General features: G+C 39.5%; 2 protein-coding genes across 2 annotated transcripts; one reads left to right on the top strand and one right to left on the bottom strand.

Annotated features, from left to right (window-relative positions):
* Positions 1-2,780: 2,780 nt before the first annotated feature.
* fam199x (family with sequence similarity 199, X-linked) lies at positions 2,781-12,312 on the bottom strand. The gene is made up of 8 exons (XM_041944011.1): positions 12,224-12,312; positions 10,851-11,029; positions 9,880-10,099; positions 9,528-9,686; positions 8,836-8,997; positions 8,032-8,215; positions 7,714-7,817; positions 2,781-6,367 (listed from the first exon to the last, which is right to left on the bottom strand). Exons 2-8 carry the CDS (start codon positions 11,015-11,017, stop codon positions 6,194-6,196), a joined length of 1,170 nt encoding a protein of 389 aa, XP_041799945.1. The 5' UTR covers positions 11,018-11,029; positions 12,224-12,312; the 3' UTR covers positions 2,781-6,193.
* Positions 12,313-12,355: 43 nt separating this feature from the next.
* commd5 (COMM domain containing 5) lies at positions 12,356-17,861 on the top strand. Its single transcript, XM_041944388.1, has 7 exons — positions 12,356-12,582; positions 12,928-13,088; positions 14,383-14,411; positions 14,523-14,573; positions 14,772-14,867; positions 15,088-15,163; positions 16,991-17,861. The coding sequence occupies exons 1-7, from the start codon at positions 12,462-12,464 to the stop codon at positions 17,090-17,092; spliced, it is 636 nt and encodes a 211-aa protein (XP_041800322.1). The 5' UTR covers positions 12,356-12,461; the 3' UTR covers positions 17,093-17,861.
* Positions 17,862-19,791: the final 1,930 nt, after the last annotated feature.

Below are 19,791 nucleotides of genomic sequence, written 5' to 3'. Positions count from 1 at the left end.
AAACAGTGAGTCAGCTGACCGAGGTGATGTTGGCAGTTGGATATTCGATATTCGAGCTTCCATGTCATGTGACATAATGACTCAAAACCATTGCAGGATTGTTTTATTAGTCTGGACAAATAAGACACACCCCATCATGAAGTATTTTAGTGCCTCTCATTTGGAGGATTTGGAGAGCCAGCTCTCTCCTTTACCTTCTCATGTCAGTTTTGGATGGTTCAAATTTGTCACATGGGATCAGAGGGGACGCCTCCATCACTGCTCTAGAGAAACAATGCTCTTGTTACAGGGGGTGTTTGATTTTCACTGTGCAGTAAGGCCACATATACTGACAACAAACATGGGAGACACATTATTGAACTGTGACTAAAATGCCTCCAAAAATTTTGGTTAGATTTGTAATTTTTCTTTTCACAACGAAATGTAAAATAGAAACAGAAACACTCTTATCTTACCTTTATAACAATCACACCACAGCTGGACCCATCCTGTTGAACTGGGTGGCTCATGACTCCCCTTCTCCTTATTATCTACCCAGTCTGTCCTTCTCATCCTTAAGTATTCACTGGATATATACATATTAATTATTCATGATGATGGCACCAAAATATGAAGTCACCTTAAAGATATTTGGTTTTGCCACTAAATAACCAATGCTTTTATTCACCTTATCATTTTATTATTATATTGACTCCAAGGGACTGATGAGTGATAAATATTACTGAATGAAAACTGACCCTAACTAATCCCAATTTATCATAATAACAACACTTTTCAACATAGTTTGTGACTGTGAAATTTAACTAAATGTGTCTAATTTTATATAATTGATACATTTGTATCAATATTTTCAAAATAACTGATAACTGGTGATGTTGATTCACTGTTTTCTTTTAGCAGGATGTTTAGAGTCGTCGAGCTCCGATGACAGCGATGCTGGATCGGCCAGAAACAGTGTTCTGGATTTTGCATTGATGTACTGTGACAGAACAAAACAGGATGAGCACTATCAGCCATAAGTACGTGTCACTTGTCATCAAGATCTTGTAGTCAAATTAGAATTACAAACCAGTAATTTCCAGTGGTTGTTGTTGACGAGTACAAATGACAGAACAGCTTTGTCACATTTCACCTACAATAACATAAGATTAAAAAAAAGATGATAAAAATTCTAGCTCTAATAACAAATTGTCTCCCATGACCCAAGAGTCAGCCTGAATCCTAAAGTGTACTGCAGGTTTTTAAGTTTTGTGTCACTTAGTATTTAGATATTTTTAGAATTGAAATTACAATAATTACCTTTTTCATATGTTTATGATTAGAAAGAGAAGTCAGTGAGAGAGAGAGGCTTCAGGAGACAACTCAAAGAGATGGACGGGACAAAGTTACAGCAAACAAGGAGCAGTGCTGTGCAAAGTAACAGACAACAGAGCAGAGACAAAATACTCCATGTTGGGGTGTGTCTTATTTGTCCAGTGTAGTAATAATATCTGATATGGATTCTGAGTCACTAGGTCACATGACATGGAAGCTATTGAAAAATAACTGCAACCCGTCGTGAATATCCTTTGAATATCCAACTTCATGCGAACTTCATCTCGATGGTCAGATGCAGGTGTCACAGTACCTACGACACAACCAGCAGGCCTCCAACAAACAGGTATACAGAGTTATCTGGAAAACTTATGCCAGCAGATCTGATGAACTGTCCGATTATTGAGTTACAGCGAAGGATCTTAAGGATGTTTTAAAGAAGGAACAACATGGCAGATGTAGTGTAAATCCTTATCTCTGACTGTGATTCCCGTTCACAGTTGCTGCTAATGTTTGCAATTACACATCACTGTAAGCAGTGAGTCACTTGAAGCATTAATTAAGCAAAACATTCGATGTGTGCAGGTGAACTGAATCTCCTGGATGGACTCCGCCCACCAGGCTCCCTGCAGGGAGACATTCTCAAAAAACGTACAGTGATCTGTTTTTTTAAGTTTACTGAGCTCAGCAAAATTCATTAGAAATAGCTGCACTAAGTCGCCTTAGTGGACATATACATCATCTATTTTAAACATGTACATAGCACAGTATGTAATGTATATATGCACATAGACCCACCTCTATAATTAGAATTTTATTTGAGTTTTAACAAAAGCGCGTCACAGAGAGCACATGTTGGAGGCTGCAGTCGGCCAGGACGACCCGTCTACTTTCCTGCAAGGAGGCCAACACTGGAGGCAACATGAAGATTTCAAATCTTCTCCTCTTCGTAGAAAAGGTTCAGGAGGCTCTTCTCGGGGTCGAGGTAGACAAACGTGAGCCTCGAACAGGAGGCCGAGGGCCCACGAGAGTGAACAGGCGCCTGGGATGATCATTTGGAGTGTTCACCCCTGCGACACCTGTTACAAACAGGGACACTCAGGGGGGTTACATACACGGCTAGGCACCTTGGCACAGTCCAGGAAGGGGGTCCCCACTTGTGTGGTCCTTTTCAAGTCTCTCTGTAATAAAGACATCTTAGGAGCTTTTGCTTGCTCGCTTTAGGATAAGTGCCATATATTGCAATCCAGTTGCACATGACTACGGAACACTTGCACAACGAAAAACAAGAAATAATATCTGAAAACAATAAAAAACAATAAATATATTCATTTCTGCTTTTGTTATTCGGCTGCCCCAGACCCCAAAATCTCTGGGTCAACTAGGTAATGCTGTGGCCCTATCATGCAAACATGAGAAAGTTAGACAGCTACGTTATAAGAACATGCCACCACAGACAAGAACAATAGGATGCAACATTATAAGTTTATTTGTCAAGTTTACAATGAATCAGGACCATTGAGTGGACTGCACACAGTCCTGACTGAAGAACCAACTCTGGTTCAGCCAGTGATAACACGAGGGATGACTGCAGGCAACACTGCTGCATGGTGGTTTGAAAGGAACTAATACATGTAAACACTGTTGTTACTGTGGCGTTTCACCTCAACAGATGTCGGCTGTAAAATAATTCTAACAATGACACTGAGGGAGTTTACAAAAGGTTTACATTAGCTTTCTTTACACTTATTTAATCAGTTCAATATCATTCATTTTCTGCAGTTACATGGTATATACACAAACAACTTTGTTGCATCGCACTGGCCTATTTTTATTTTTTTCAAAATTATCTTATTTTCCAAAATAGAGTTTTACACATTCACAGCTACAGAATACATAAAGCTGCATTAAACATAATTGCTGTAATTAATAACTTTATACATGAGACAGAGACAAGAAGCAAAGCTCAGTACACATTAAGTATCAGAAATGACAGCAGGCTTTGAAGCCAATGAACGGCCCCAGCTCATCATATTACAGATGGGCAGCTGTGGGAAAGTGTTCTTATACAAGGTAGAGAAAAGAAAACTCAAATGTCAGGTTGCTACTTCTAGCAAATATGAATATGGCAGCCTAGCTACAACTCCACAAAGGTCTTTTTGAGGTGCTAGTGCTTTTAGAAAACGTTGTTGTGGGCCACACAGAATTTAACAGAGGAAAATGAACACTTCTGGAGGCCGAGTAAATGGCTCGATGTTAGTTGCACATTCTTAAGAAACCAGCTCAAGTTAAGCGCCAGAGCCAAACCAGCAGACAGTAGTTCTTATCTTCTCCAGAGGCCTTGAGGATGAGCACAATGTTTAACCTGTTTCTGAGGAGGAAACGTATGCATTTGTCTACAGTTCTGTTCTGAATGTACTTTGTCAAATACGTTATTGAGCATTTTTAACTGATTTCACTGAAGACCTGATAATGACAATTGTTGCACTATTCATGTTATATGTACACAGTTAAGCAAATCCAATGTTCAAATAAAAGGAAGAAATTTAAAAAATGTGGACTTGTGGTTTCAAAGAGAAAATTGTCAGACATTTTAAAGACACATTTAGCAAGACTTTTCTTGTAGATCATGTCAGTGTCAAGCGCAGAGAACTCAAGAGCAGAGAACTCGTATTGTAGGAAATATTGTTCTCCACAGAAGTACTGGGTCAAAAAAACATCTTTGCACTGAGAAGTTGGCTCATTGTAAGGACAATAAAGAGATGTCGGGTGCTATGAACCACACATACAAATGTGTGAGGAGATGTTGGGTGTGTCCTACTGACCTAATGACTGCCGCTTGCACTTGTGAATAGAGTCTGTACAAAGATATAGGGTACAGAAATGTTGGGTTATGACCATATACTTAAAAGTGCCTTGTAAGTAGATGTTGGATTTCATAGTTTGATGTTGTATCACACCAACTTGTCAGTCTGAAACTCAACATGTCCTTCCAAGGCCCTTGTATTCATGATTAGGGTTTATGCTGAGATGTTGGGAATCATACTTCATACCATAGAAAAGGGGTGTGACTCAACATCACACTATGAAATCACAACATTTTGTGTGCACAGAAGGCATTGAGGCTAGGATACAACTTGTTTGTCCACAAGTAAAGAGCTGTTGGCATGGAACATGATGGTTGGTAGCAAAGCAACACGATGAGGTCAATGAAGTGCCACATGCAGCCTGACTGAACAAGGAGTGGCACAATGTGATCTGTAAAAACCTCCAGTAAGACTTCACCAAAGCTGAAATGCCTGAAACTTATCATGGTGGTCAAATCATTCAAAAATGTACTCAGAAGAAAATGATGGAAAATCTGTGACTATTTGGTCTGTGTTGGGCAAAACATTCAGTAGGAGTGCTGGCAGAGAAACAAAGAGGGCTTGACAAAGTCAGAGTTCAAAAGATGTCTGAGACGACCACCAAACTCAAGTACTTGTGACAAAATATCTAAATGCTTCAAAATAAGACTGGAAACCTATTAAAAACAGTAGCAACTGACAGCATTTTTCTGCTATGATAACCAATTAGTTCACTACCTTTTATATATATATATATATATATATATATATATATATATATATATATATATATATATATATATATATATATATATATATGAAAAAACTTTATATCAAACCTATATCACCAAGGAAAACCTTAAAGCAAGCCGTAAATATGCTGTTATTTATCATTTATTTACAACACATAAGCTATTTTTAAACCGGTGTATGCAAATAATAATGCAAGTTGTTAATTATTGAACCACAGTGACTCAGTGTGGGTGACAATTTAAACAAGCACCGTTTCAGTGCTCCCTCTAAGCCTTAGGTGTGAAATGGGACAACACTCAGCAGATAAAAAGACAGACCAGCTCACGTCCTTTCACTTCAGTTTCACTTTAGGAGCCTTTGAATTTCAGATGTGTTGAATGTGTGAATTTGAACAGGTATCAATTATTTTCCCCTGAACTTAATTTTCAACTATGAATTAGGCTTCAAGAATCATTTTGAGAAATTACTTATGAATGCGACCCCTTGCGCTCAAGCCACTTTGACTGTAGGCCTTTAGGTTACACTCATGCTGTAACATGACCTGCAGCTGTCTAAACTACAGATGCATGAACAGAGTTTGGCCAATGCAGATATAGCCCTGTAGAGTATGGATGTATGTCTAGGCACATGGGTGAAATCTACTACCAAATTAGCTAAAATACTGCCAACTTGCATATAATTCCTCCTGTATGTCATGAAGAAATATACTTGCTGCTGTTTTTCTTGTTTTTTTTGAAACAGTGCAGCATCTGCATAATGTGGCCAAACTCAGCTTCTCTTTCCTGATCTGTCCTTCTGCTAGTGGTGGCTGTATTAGTAGCAGTGGCTATACGCTGTTACAGCATCTATCAGCAATCCTCTAGTTAACTGTATTGAGCTGAAATAACTGATTAATAGTGTATATTTACGTGTCTCTGCGAACCTCTAGTTTCATTAACACTGGCTATAAGCAAGCTAGACTGAGGTCTGCATCTAATCAAAGCATTAGCAGTATTATTGCTGTAGCTAGCTTAGTAGTGATTACAGCGGCTATCCGTTTCAGAACTAGCAGTACTACACTAGTATTAGCACGCAATATGACAAGCTATGTTTTAGGCTACTACAAGCAAGCAACACAACTGCCTATCAGACAGTACTCTAGAAAAATGCATTATGAGCATATTAGCCTACTCAAAGCTAATGCATGCAGTGATGTGGATTAGCATGGTCTACAAGCTTTATGGTAGTGGCTGAGTGGTGAAAGAGCAGGCATAGAGGGAGCACTGATTGATTCACTGGTGTCACATCAGTATGTCCAGGTCGTCACCGTGGTCGTCCTCCTCCGTCACGCGCAGCGACAGCACCTCCTCGTTCAGAAACAGTCCACTCAGACGCTCCTTGCGAGCCTGCCGTTGTTCTTTGAGCTGCCGCTTCCGGAGGGCTTTCTGCTGAAGCTTGCGCTGCTTCGAACGTTTCTGGAAGACAGCATGGTGAGAGAGAGGGGTTAGAGATAATACCTAGATGAGGATCAAGGTGTTGAGGTAATCAGCTAGCCTCACATGCTCCGTGAAATAGCTAGAACATCTGGCTGTAATAGTACACGTACTTAAGTCACTTTAAAAAGTTTACTGCATCATAATGCCAAAAACAAACTAGAATGGATTAGCTGTAGTAAAGATAAATTGTATGTGGCAGAGTGGGATCAGAAATGGTCGGGTCCAGAGGCAACTGGACTCAAGTTTAAAAATGAGGCTGCAAAAATGCCTGTACTCAGTGCAATTCTTTACTGTGTATTCCCAGCGATGAAAGTGGAGTGGTATTTGTCTAGCACAGCAATAACATCACCAGGAAATAGGGCTGGGTGGTAATATGGTAGCAAGGTAGCAATGGTGTCTGTTTCAGTACTGTCATGAAAAAATGAAAATAAAAAATCAGCTGCGCAATGTGTGCCTCTATATAAAAAACGCCTTAAGAGTATTTGTTTAGCAGCATTTAGGACAGAGACAAAGATCTCCTTCTCTGGTAGAAATCAAACGGCAGCAGCTTTACACTGATGTTGTGGGTGGCCGGGAATTACATTATTTTATTATTATATTATGTGCCATAATCACACCATCAGAGCAGGTGTTCAGCACTGTAGGGCAAAGCTGTAAACCTGTTAGGTGACCTGCTCAAGCCCGAAAAAGTAAACATGCTTGTGTTTCTGGTGAAGGACTTTGGCGTAAGAACAGCCTAATGTAATGGTGTGGCAGACATACTTTTATGGCTTTTTTTTAAATTTATTATTATTTTGTTATTATTTGATAAGCCTACAGGATGCTACAGGCTGTGCTTTTAATTTATTGGTACTGGATTGTAGCCACAGACAATTTGTTGTTACTTTTATTCTATTCGGTTGACAGATGCCTGAGAACAAATGTCATGTCCTTGCACTATGCTTTATTTATCTTAGGCTGCCTGCCGTATTTGCACTGAAGTTTTATATTTGTAGTTGATAGATGTTGCTAATGCTGTAAACATTTGCTATTCTGTTTCTGATGTTGTTCAGAAAATAAAACTGGATCACAGAGCATCACATCACATTCTTGTCATTGTGTGAAAATAATAACAGTAATAGACTATATCTGTAAAGCCTCTCATACAAGAAATGCAGCTCTAAATGCTTCACATAGAAGCAGACATAAAACAAACACAAAATCATGTTAAACACAGTAATGTAACAAAATGGAAAATCACACTTGAAATGCACTGTAACCACCTTGTAGCAGGAAATGGTATAACATCGATATATACACAAGACAAAGAAGAGATTGTTCCTTACTTTAGAGTCTCGGATACGTTCTGCAGCACTGGAAAGATTGCCATCACTGTGAGCTCTGCTGATGTTGGCAACACTGCTTCCACTACAGGCTGATGCTGTGCCACCTGGAGCACAAGGAAATATTATCAATATTACAACAAGGATGACCTAAAAATAATTCTAACTCAGTGGATGTTCTCATCATTTCAACAATAAAAGTGTCTTTCTGTCACTGGTTAGTCAAGACAACTGAGCTGACTTTGTCCCATTGCTGCAGGCTCCCCTGGTAGCAGCATTATTACTGCTACACTACTGTTGACCAGCTGGGCAGCATCTTACCTGCTACAGAGTTGGAGGCTGTAGAGCCAGTGGAGGAGCTGGCAGAGCTGACCATGCTGGCATTGCTGCTGCTGGCTCCACTGACACCGCCGGTGCTGGCGCTGCTGTGGCTGCTCCTCTTCCAGCTCTCTCTGGTGCTGCTGGCCCGCTGCCTGGGGCTGTGTTCTCTGATGTAGTTTCGCACCTGATGACATCGTACAGGTCAACAAATTTACTCTTCACATGCTGCATAACCCTGGGTTACCATCTTTCTAAACCTGGTTTACTGAAGCATTGGCAAGGAGTGCTTCTCTTCAATACGCAACAATAACCAACAGTGGAATCAAAAAGGCAACTAAATGCATCATTCAAGCCCCTGCGCTGCCATAGGACACAATGTCAATTCAACTATCCACCAACCCATTCCCTCAAACCTGGACACACAGTGACACTGAAAATACTGTAACTGATATGAGCTAATTAACAATCAAATAAAACAACTAATTAACAATCAATGTTATTACAGCATCAGCTCAATATAACTTCTTTCAATTTAGTGACTTTAAATACCAATAAAATGCATTTATACTTCTACTTGATCTACATGTAGGTGTAAAACAGTTTATAAATAAACTCTAAAGGCAGAAAAAATAATCGCTTTCATCTTCATGGAGAACTCTCTTTATCTTTTCTGAATCAACTTAGTGACGGGCTGCTAAGACTTTGGTATAAGTGTGAGGTTAAGTGTGAAAGAAAACCAGCCGTTGTTAACAGGTTTAATTGAGTTGCATTGTTAAAGTGGCGTGCTTGAGAGACACCACCCACCTGTTTGAGTTTCTCGTCGGTGAGACAGTTGAGTTCTATGATGAACTCGCTGTCAGTGGGAGAGATTTGAGCACAGGGATCGATGATCTTGATGATGTCCAGCTGTTCCCTCAGGCCCATCTCTGTGCTGACCTTCCGACTCAGGTACTCAATGTACTCCACCTGGAAGTGGATACAAAGACATGCAGTTTTGAATTTTGTTCCTTTTTTCCAGGCATCTCTGCCTAAACTGAAAGCTAAAGGTGTGTTTAACAGAGTGTAATCGGGTGTTTTTGACTGCTGGGGTAATTGAACCAAACAAGCCAGGGATTGGAAACTATCGGTGATTTATATTGCTGATACAAATCCGTCAAAAAAAAAATAGCTTGGATCGTCTCAGAGAAAAGAGTTCAAATAAACATTTTATGGGATATATTTGCAATCACATCAATGATCGCACAGTTCAACACAAATAATGTATCTTGCAGGAAATTCAGAGAGATGGGAAAATCTACAAGATTATTCCCTGCAGTACTGTCACTCAACATTCATGTACAGGTATACAGATTCCTTGTCAGATTTTAGCTTGTGAATGCAATTATGTTGCTGGCACAAGTATTGGAGCTGCTGTCATTTGATACCACATTGGTTTCGATTGTTTTGATAAGCTAAAGATAAGCAAAACATTAAGCCGTAGTGTAGGCTTTGCTTACTTGTTCATCATTGGTCATAGCACTCCATGGTAACTCATCCAAGTTGCGGTGAGGGTGGGGCTTAGGCTTCCTCTTGGAAAACAGACAGGGTGAACTTGGCACACTCGGGATGATGTCAGAAAGGACATCACTGCCACTGGCAATGTCACTTCCTGGCAACTGTGAAAACAGCAGTCAGACAGATAAACAATGAGAAGTAGGAGGACAAATTATCTGGAATGAACAAACGAGACTGTTCATTACTGTAACTTCCACATCCTCTCTGTTTGATATAACCAATTCATCATCTAGGCTCTCAAGTCTTTCATCCTAGAGCACCTAAAGTTTGGCAACCGGCCAGCCAACAACCTACCTGCCACTCAAACTCGCTGTCAGACCAGTCCCAATAGGTGCTGATGGAGGAGGAGACGTCACTGCAAACACTGCCCTCTGGAAACAGGTCCAGAGATGTTAGTTCTTGGTCATCAAGAAGGGAGTAACAGTCGTCCTGATCCCCGACAGACACAGAGGAGAAAAGTTCCTCGCTGCACTCCGAGCTGGCAACACTGGTCCCACAGGAAGTAAGGTTCCACCTGAGGAGAACAATGAGTGAACATCAAAGTATATTCTGTGAGTCATTCCAACAAATTGTTAATTTTCCTGACACCAGGTAGTGTGCATACAACATAAGAATGAATGATTCAACTACGTAAATATCTTTCTCTGTGAAACACATTACGAGTGTCTACATATTTCATCTTAACATGAAACAAAAATGTAGATGCAGGAGTCATTGAGCAACAACATTTAGACATAGGCTTTCTAAGCCTTCAAATTCAGAGGATAAGCAGCTGCTCTTTCGCATTTTTGTAAAGACAGATTGAAAATTCGCAATTTTCTGTGCCACGTGAAAATATGATTGTGGGATTCAATTTAATTTAATTAACAACTGCGAAAGGGTAAGTATGGATGTGAGACCATGCAAACATGGTCAATACTATTAATCAATACTATTTGAACACTAGTGCACTGCCACACTTGTAAACAGACTTTACTGGCACTGACAACCAGGACATGAGCAACTTGACAAGCACATTAACATTTGTCAATAGCAGTGTGTTGAATGCAACAATAACTTATCCTGCAACAGCTGACAGTTGGTCCACCTTCTTTGTCTTAGGATACTGCATACATGTGGTTTATGTTTTAATTACCTTTTACAAATATCTTTTGGAAATTAAATCTGAAAGTCAGTTTAATTCACAAACAGGTGACATAATTGTGTGAACATGCCCAAGCGCACACACACACAGACACACACTCTTTCTCTGTCCCTTTACTTACCTGTTACTGTGGAAGCGGTGTAGAGGATCTGTTCTGTGACAAGATGAGAGTTGACAGCCGAAGTCACTGACATCCAGGGTTCCCACATCACTGAGGTTGGCTCTTTGGGAAAGGAGAGGGAAAGGCTCCTCCGGGGCCAAAAACTTCTCATACAGAGATTCAGACATGGCCAGATGTACCTGACACAGAAACAGAGGCAAAGATATGACAACCACAACAGGGCACCTTTCAAAACAGCTAGAGTCTTGCTAATAACCGGAAAATTCAATTAACACGGCTGATATACTCTCAAAAGTGCTTTACTTAATGTATAACGCATCGATGGCAGGTGTTTTGTATTGGACTGTACTGTACTGTACAGGTGTATATGACTGTGTCCACAGTCTCTCATTTAATAATGTATGTATAAATAATGGTGATGTCTTCTACAGCTAATGCACCCATGTCAAGGAGAGTTAGTTAGCTAGCTAATAGAAAATAACAAAAACACAGCATTTTCTTAAAAATTGTATTCAACATGAATATAGCAACACTGTGTTTGTAGTAAATTGAAGAAGCATCCATTATCAATTTTCTCCTGTAAAAGAAATTCTGGAAAGCTTCAGCAAAATATAAACAAATCTTTTTTGTAATTAAAGGGATACAATTTATTTGTTTTTACACTGCTTACACCAACATATTACAGACCGGATAGATGTGCAGAGTTTGATCTGTAGGGAAATGTACAGGTTAATGGATGTGATGTAATGTTGTTGTTAAGACAATTGGGGGGAAAAGATGCTACAAGCATGTCGCACACAGTCACGAACCAAAGCAACACTATCAAATACTACCAAAGCAGTAACACTGCTCGCGCTGATTTTCATTTGGCTAATGCCGTGTCTTCGCTAGAAACACTGACGACAGTGGTGGGCAATGCTAACGTTATTAAAGCTAATGTTGTCTTTTAACGTTATCCACTAACGTTAAAAGAAGTGCTGATGTTAACTGTTGACACTAGATGTCATCCACGTAAGCGTCCAACTCCCGAAATTGTTGTTTTCTTGTCAACAGACTCAAATCTTTTATTGTAAACATGAGCAAGAAGACAGGGCTAAATGAGAATCTGGCATTAAAGACGGTAGTTACATTAGTTTGGCTACATTTTACATTAAATGTTGTTGTTTTCGTAAAGGCGAACAGCCTGTGACTGGAACACAACACGAGCTAACATCGTTAACGTTAGCTGGTTGCTAATGTTCCTAATGTCCACATAGCGTTTACATAGCCAGAAAACGACACCTAACTAATCTTTTCTCTACGACAACAATTTCGAACTGTTTATAAACCCGACAACGTTGCAATTAAGTAGCTATCTATATCAAAACACCAACCTTTTGTCGTTCAAAGAATGATCCTTTTTGCCACCTCCATTTGCAAATCCTTTCTTTTCTACCGATGATCTAAGCTGCCACCGCGAGACTTCCTGGGAACGAGGCGAGCGTCATGTGACATGAAGGCGGAAGCTGTTGCATAAACAAAAAGCAAAAAGAAAGCACAGACGACTGTACTTAAATTTGCCACATTGCTATCTGTAATCTGTGCATACAGCATATTAGTACATGTTCAGCCATGTCTTCAAGCCATGCAAAGGACTCCAGCTTTTTGGGAGGCAGAATACCACCTGAAGTCGAGTCAATGTCAAAAAACCTGAAGGATGTGGACCAAGAGATGTTCAGAAAAATACTGAAAGGTAAATACCAGTTAATTGTCTGCCAGATGATGTTGCTATTATTGTCTTTCTAAAACAGCGATCGTGATTTAAGTGTTGATAATTTCACTCATTACAGACTTGTTCAGCTGTCTGTATGACATATCTAATTAAATGCATGGTATAAGCCACAGGCATTAAAACATTTCATTGACTCTTTATTAGTTGCTCAGTTAATGATAATTGACTTGACTGATGACCTACCCAATGTCCCTGCTTGTGCATGCTCTCAATAAGACCCACTGAAACTCTGGACAAGTACAGCACTGGAGGTTGCAGCCTTTACATAAGTGAGTAAACTGTATTTGTGAATTATTCTGTGTCCAGCTGTGGTCAGTGCCCTGGAGGGGAAGGACTGCAGAGAAGTGATGAAGTCGATAGCAGAGAGCAGTGCCATCCCCCAGGAGAGGCTCAGTTACATCGTAGCTGGGATGTACAGAGTTCTGTCTGAAGCCATCCGCATCCCCACATCCTCGCTTAAACAAGAGGTAAGATGGTGTTAAACACTGGAAATTATATGTTGGAGCATACTGGCACTAAACACAAAATCAGTCTGTGTCAGTGACTTGGCAGCTAGCCCTGCTACAGCCTACAGATGGGCCTTTTCCACAAAAGACATTTTGACTTGTCATAGTAGGAAAAGTGCAGACGTACCTAATAACATTAATAATGACTGCATTCAATGCAGGTGATCTAATTTTTGCACCTAAACAGAACAAATCAATCATTCATGTTAGTGGTTTCACATGTCCCTTTCATGCTTTTGCAATACGTGAGATGTGTGTTAATTCCATACTATACACTAATTCTAAGCAGAGATTGTGTGTGTGTGTGTGTGTGTGTGTGTGTGTGTGTGCGTGCATGTGTGTGTGTTCATGTTTCAAAGGGGACAAAATTTAATATGCAAAGTATGTTATGCCTACTGGAAAAAACACTTGATATTTAAACATGCAGTTGATGGACACCATGAGTCTTTTTCACAGAAGACATTTTGAAATGTTGAAAAATCATAGGTCCGTATAAATAATAAAATTAATGATGGCTGGTTCAGTTTCAGGGTACTGCTTTCGTGTCTGAAATCACGCTCTATTCACTATTTAGTGCTCTATATCTTTGCCATTCTGCTTGAGTGTCGGAATTCTCTGTATGTAATTTAGGACACCATACAGTGTCCTTAAAAAACACACAAAAATAGAAAAAAAGTACAATGCAATGATCTGCATTTTATACATTTAATATATGTTGTTGTGCTGCTCAACACCTACTGATCTAATGATCGCTCAAACTGTGTGCAGTGAAGAAGACCTACTGTCACAGTGCATTGCATGGAGGAAATGAATGAATCAGCTCAACATGGTTGGAAAAATGTAAATAAATAGCAAGTTGTGGTAGAACTGCTACTTGCAGATCCCAGAAAATAAAAAAATAAGTTGATTTTTAAAAATTATGTCTACTCTTTGTGAGGTTTGACAGTTTGATTGATGTCTGCTGGTGCACAACTGTAAAATTGTGATGTTATAACAGTAAGTATATAGTACATAATGTGTACTCTTAGTATGTAGTATGGAATTAGTACACTGCTAAAATGTCTGCTTTAAGAACGTTTATTGAAGGCCTTGCATGGCTGTGGTTCACCCGCACTGGTGTTTACACACCTGTGCGTGTAACTAGCAACAAATGCTAATTGCTTCCTATTTGCAAGCACAGAATTGCACATTTTAAGATGTCAACATTTTTAGTCTCTCATAGGAAAATGCTTTGTTCATTTGTGTCTCTGTGTAGGCCTTTAAAGAAGATCTTAGAGAGCTGAGGTAAGGGTCATCATTATATCCCATGCTCAGTGTGCTGATTGTCAATCCTTGTACATGACACACTTTCAGCATCAAATGCTGAGTTTGTTGTTTCTGTGTTTTGTGATCCAGGATACCTGAAGAATTTATCACAGATTTCTCCAGTGTGGTTTTTGGCAGTCGGTATGTTAATTTTCGATCCTCCACATTTAGAGCATCACATGTTTACTCTGTCTTCTCACAAAGGCACAGATCTCCTTTTACCGTGAAAAAAATATGCCTTTTTCTTGTTTAGTGCAGTGCTGCTGCTGTGGATGGCATTCAGATGCTGTTCATGGGGACATTATTTTTGCTGTGTCACACCTCTCTTTGTATTTGCAGGCGTGCAGCTCTAGAGGCAGCAACCTCCCAGAATGATCCTCACCTCCCCACAGTAGAAGACTTTAAATGGAGAGTGGATGTTGCCATTTCTACGAGGTAATGTGCTGAGGGAGAGAGGACACATAACCTGTGTTTTTCTAAAATTTAATAAAATGTCAGTCACAATAAAAAAAGAAATACAAGAAGTAGGTGGTTGGACTGAGCAGTAATAGTCAGCATGCTTGAACGGACACAGCAATGTAATTAAATGAAATGTAATTTCCAGCTGGTAGTGGATGGAGATCCATGTTGTTCTGTGACTCCTCTGTCTCCACAGCTCTTTAGCTCGGGCCTTGCAGCCTTCTGTTCTGATGCAGATGAAACTGTCAGACGGGAGCTTTCACCGCTTTGAGGTACTTTACTGACTTGTTCCTCTTTGTACAGGCAGTTTTATATTCTCCTCCTGTGCTTAAGCTTAATCCTTTCCATTTTGACACCAGTACTGAAGGCACATAGACTGAGCCATGAGTCTAATTTATTTGTTTAAAAATCAGAGAAAGGACAGTGGCGAGCATCACGGTTCACACATGTTGGCGGGAACATTGCCTCCAGTAGCTGTTAAAAGGTGGAGGGTGGTTTCCTGCCCTCTCCTCATCCAGATACAGGTGTTGGGCAATACTTAAAAGTTGTACAATATAACTAAATATCAGCTACAGTACATTGAGGTTGTGCAAACGTTTGGGTTTAAATTGGTCTTACATAGATTTTAGCTTCCGTGATAAAGGTTTTGGTTTTGGTGTGAAAGGACTGCCCTATGGAAGGTCATTTTATCCACATGGCTAATGTTAGTTCTGCACTGAAGTGTTAATTCCCAGTTTATCTTCAGTTGGTAGTTAGCCAGTAAGGGTTACGGTTCTAATGTAGGACTTGTTACATAATATGATCACAGTAGAATAATTGAAGCAACTCTTATTAACTGTTTCTGATACATCATTGTGGTTCCACTTGTTAGACATATTGTACAACAAAACATTTATTACAAAGCCTGGCAAGCAGAATCAAATAGATATTCAGAACTGTTCTCTCTCCATCTCTTGGCAAATTCATCTTTTTCTAAAAGAATAACATCAGTGTCTTTGAAATAGATCCACTTTATTAAGTTTTTTCACCCTGAACCTTTGACCATGTGTCCTTTGTCTGTTTGCGTAAACCTATGATTTCAGATTACAGGAGAAAGGACCCAATCCTCAATTCACGAAAGAGCAAAAGAGATTAAAAAAAAGTGGCTTAAATTAGATAAAGGATTGTAGTTACACTGCCAACAATAGCAGCTCTGCTGCCTGCAGGAACCACAAACAGTATCACTATTATTATAACATTTTTAACTTGTATTACAAGCATGCAAATGTGCTCATAGGAAATAATTGCATTTAGTGATGAACGATTCAGAAAGGCCATAATACAAAGAGTGAAAGTCAACAGCAATATGATTTAAACCTTTAACAAGTTAGTAAGATGCTTTACTCAACAGAGGGCGCCATACTCCATAAAGTTTTTAAAGTAGGTTACTAATGTGGACAGAAGCAGGAGGGAATACTTCCACTACGGCTGTCCAATAATAGGTTACGTAATCAGATTACAGCAGAATTAGAGGATTAGTAGCGACAACATCCAACGTGCCAATTCTATTGATGGACGCATCTTATCTCCACCTGATATGTCTTAAATTCTCTTCTGGATGATGACCAAGAAAGAGTATCTGGTGCTGTACTCGCAAAAAACAGCCAGAAGAGATGGCTGCACTTTTTTTCACCTCTCTCCTTGAATTAGCAGATGTATCTTTTCCAGTGAAGTTACAAACGGATGATGTCTCACAGTCAGCTTGAGCCTTCACCACCTATGAATAGAAGGCCATGCACATGTTTAACTTTAGGAAACATTGTTTTGGGAGGTCAGAGGTCAAAATCAAGCATGAATTACTGTGAAATCAAGGTGAAATTCAGACTTTCAAGAACTCTTTCAGTGACTGTATTTAAGCATTAGTGCACACGCAGTGGAGAGGTGTGTAAGAAAATGAAATCATGGAAAAGAAATTTACAAATTCCCACACACGGTCAGCGTGAACATTTCAACAATGTATTTCTCAGCTGTTACTTACAAACACTCGGCTATGCACTTGTTTTCATACTGGACACGTTGTCTGTGTCACATTGTCAGTGAGCTGTTGTTTTCTTGTTCAGGTGCCTGTGTCTAAATTCCAGGAGCTCCGGTACAACGTGGCTCTGATCCTCAAAGAGATGAATGATCTGGAGAAGAGGAGCATTCTTCAAATCCAAGATTGATATATCAACACAGGGCTGTTATCTTATTAAACTCTCCTCTTTTCTTAGTTTTCAAGATTTAATGGGATTTTGTAAATTGCACCAGATGCCGCTCATTTAAATAATTTCAAATGTGATATCATGAGAGATGCGAATAATGTTCCTGTCATGATGTTATGATTTGATGGTGTTGGCATCCAACATACTTGACTGCTGACAGAGGGCAAAATAATATGAATAGTTAGCCAGCTGGCTGCACCACAGGGGCGCTGTACCTAATGACGATACTGAAGACAAAAGACAAGGACTCAAGACAGTTTCCTGCATCACAGCACACATATGAAAACAAATCTATGAAGTCAGACTGTACCACCACCTTTCCTCGCTGTGTTGTGAACTGGACATTTTAGTTTCAGTTTCAGTTCGGTGGTTGTGGGGAGACGTGAGACTGCTGCAAAGCCTCCGTTGTGCCAAAATACAAATGCAGCCATGTGAGCACTCAGACGCTCCCTTGCTAAGTGACCACTTTAACTGGTGTCATGTGATCTGTTGAGTTTGAGACTCGACATTGCTAACATGCTTCTGAAACATGATGATGTGCAAGTCAAAGAATAAACAAGGTCTACTCATGTTTTTATATGTGTAATTCAAACCATTGACAGCACAAAAGCTTTGGGTTGTAACAACTAAATGACAAATTTTCTCTTTTTTTTCTATCTGTGTTCCATAATAACATCAAGAATTTTTATCTCTTGAACCACATTTCTCCAATAAAATCTGTCAGTTCTTGTATTTGCAAAGAATAGATGATTTGTTTGGATTTTAACACCGTGCCATATGTCTTTTTTTAAAGGTGCAACACTTTCCGCCTATTCAACACCTCGGCAAAACTGAGTCAAAACATAAACAACTACAGAAGCAGCCTCAACAGAAGTGAGAAATAGCTGATAAAAAGCTCTTAATCTACAAATACTAAAAGGCTAAAATGGCTACTTTAGCACTGACATCATTTCTGAACAGCTGCCCTGGATCAGTTTTACGATGGAACCAACAGATCTTTGATTCCTCTCACAAACAGTCTGAAAAAAACAAATCTTAACACTGGAAGAATCGCTCTGTAAAATCACTTACATCTCAATTAATATAGTCAGATTTTATGGTTTATCAGTTTGTGGGATTACCTTGGAGTGCAGCATTGATTCAAAGCAATGCCTCTAGGGGTGGCAGTCTCGGCCTGTCGGTGGATCCACCGCTTGGGCCCAGACTCAACAACTTTTGGGTGGACTGACACTGACATGAATGATTTTGCTGAACCCCTGTCAAACGCCACCATGAGGTTGACATTTGTGGTTTTGGGTGAAATGCCTCAAAAACATGTTGGATGGGTTGTCATGAAATTTGGTAAACACATTCATTATCCCTTTCAGAGGAACTGGCATAACTTAGTGGATCACTTTAATAAGCTTTAGGTTAAATGGTTCAAATTATGGTTCAGTCCAGAAGTTCAAGGATGCAGAGTTTTACTCTTTCTTAGAGACTCCACTCATGGACAAAAAATCTCTCTCTGATATAAAAATGTTGTACTGAGTTAATGAAAACAATACAACAACAATCATTTTTTTTATTTTTCATTTCTTTTTTTTCTTTTTTTTGCTTTACATTTACAATGGCATTTAAAATCGGTTAAATACCTGAAAACTGCTTTATTTTGTGGGGGTGCACTAAACATTAAATAAAGATTAAACCCAGTATGCACACAAAAAGAAAACGTAAGGCTCAATAACTATTTTATTAGAACTGTTTAGAATTTAAGAGAAAACACAAGTATTGTCCTTGTAAAGTATTTTGATGTGAAAGCTGCAAACAATTTAAAGATAACATCATCCATCACTGTAATAAGGCAGTAACTCTCTACCTCCATCCCTCCATGATTACCATCTAACAGGATTCCAATGCAAATAAAAGGCTCCATTTTACACAAAACATCTGTTCTTTATTCTAATAAGTAACAGGCCTGATCTCGTGTTGCTCGACCAAATAGAGAATCTGATTTTGACAACTGTAAAAAACAAACAAAAAACCCCTCATCTGTTCCATGAAGGGTCAAAATGTAGTTGTCATGGTCACACAAGACTTGGGCACGCACAGCAGCTCAAACTCAGACTTCCGCAAGTTCAAAATCTTCTTCTGATTGAAGATCTTTATCACATGCAGCCGTGATTCTCTCATACCTTTCAGTCTTGTTTATGCATTATTTCCTAAAGGAATGAAACACGAGATTTTCACTGTGAAATTAGATGCCTCTGGCTTTTTACACACGCACAAGCGCAGCCTTGTTATCCATTACCTGAATATCCAGCTTTCTTTCTGGCCAAATAAGACCTTGTATAATAGTCTGCAAGATGACGCTGAGGATAATTGCTAGTTCCAACCCAGCATACAACGTCCAGACAATCTGTGCTAGGAGATCTGGCTAGACTGCACTGGTGGCCTATTTAGAAACATGCATAACAAAATTTCTAGGTGTAAAGGGACACAAGGATCTCTGACTATTGTGTGTGTGCCTGGGCATTGTGTGGTCAGCGTGTGTCTGTGTGTTTGCATAATACTCCGCAAGTGTCCTCATTTGCATATATGTCAGTCCGTCTGTTTTTACATGTGTGTCAGTCTGTCTCGGTCTGCTGCAGCGTATATGTCACTCAGAGTGTCTGTTTGTGGGA

Source organism: Chelmon rostratus, chromosome 9 (genome assembly GCF_017976325.1).
Source record: "Chelmon rostratus isolate fCheRos1 chromosome 9, fCheRos1.pri, whole genome shotgun sequence".
Lineage (NCBI taxonomy): Eukaryota > Metazoa > Chordata > Actinopteri > Chaetodontiformes > Chaetodontidae > Chelmon > Chelmon rostratus.
The sequence above is the reverse complement of the archived record's forward strand: the minus strand, read 5'-3'. Positions and strand labels throughout refer to the sequence as shown.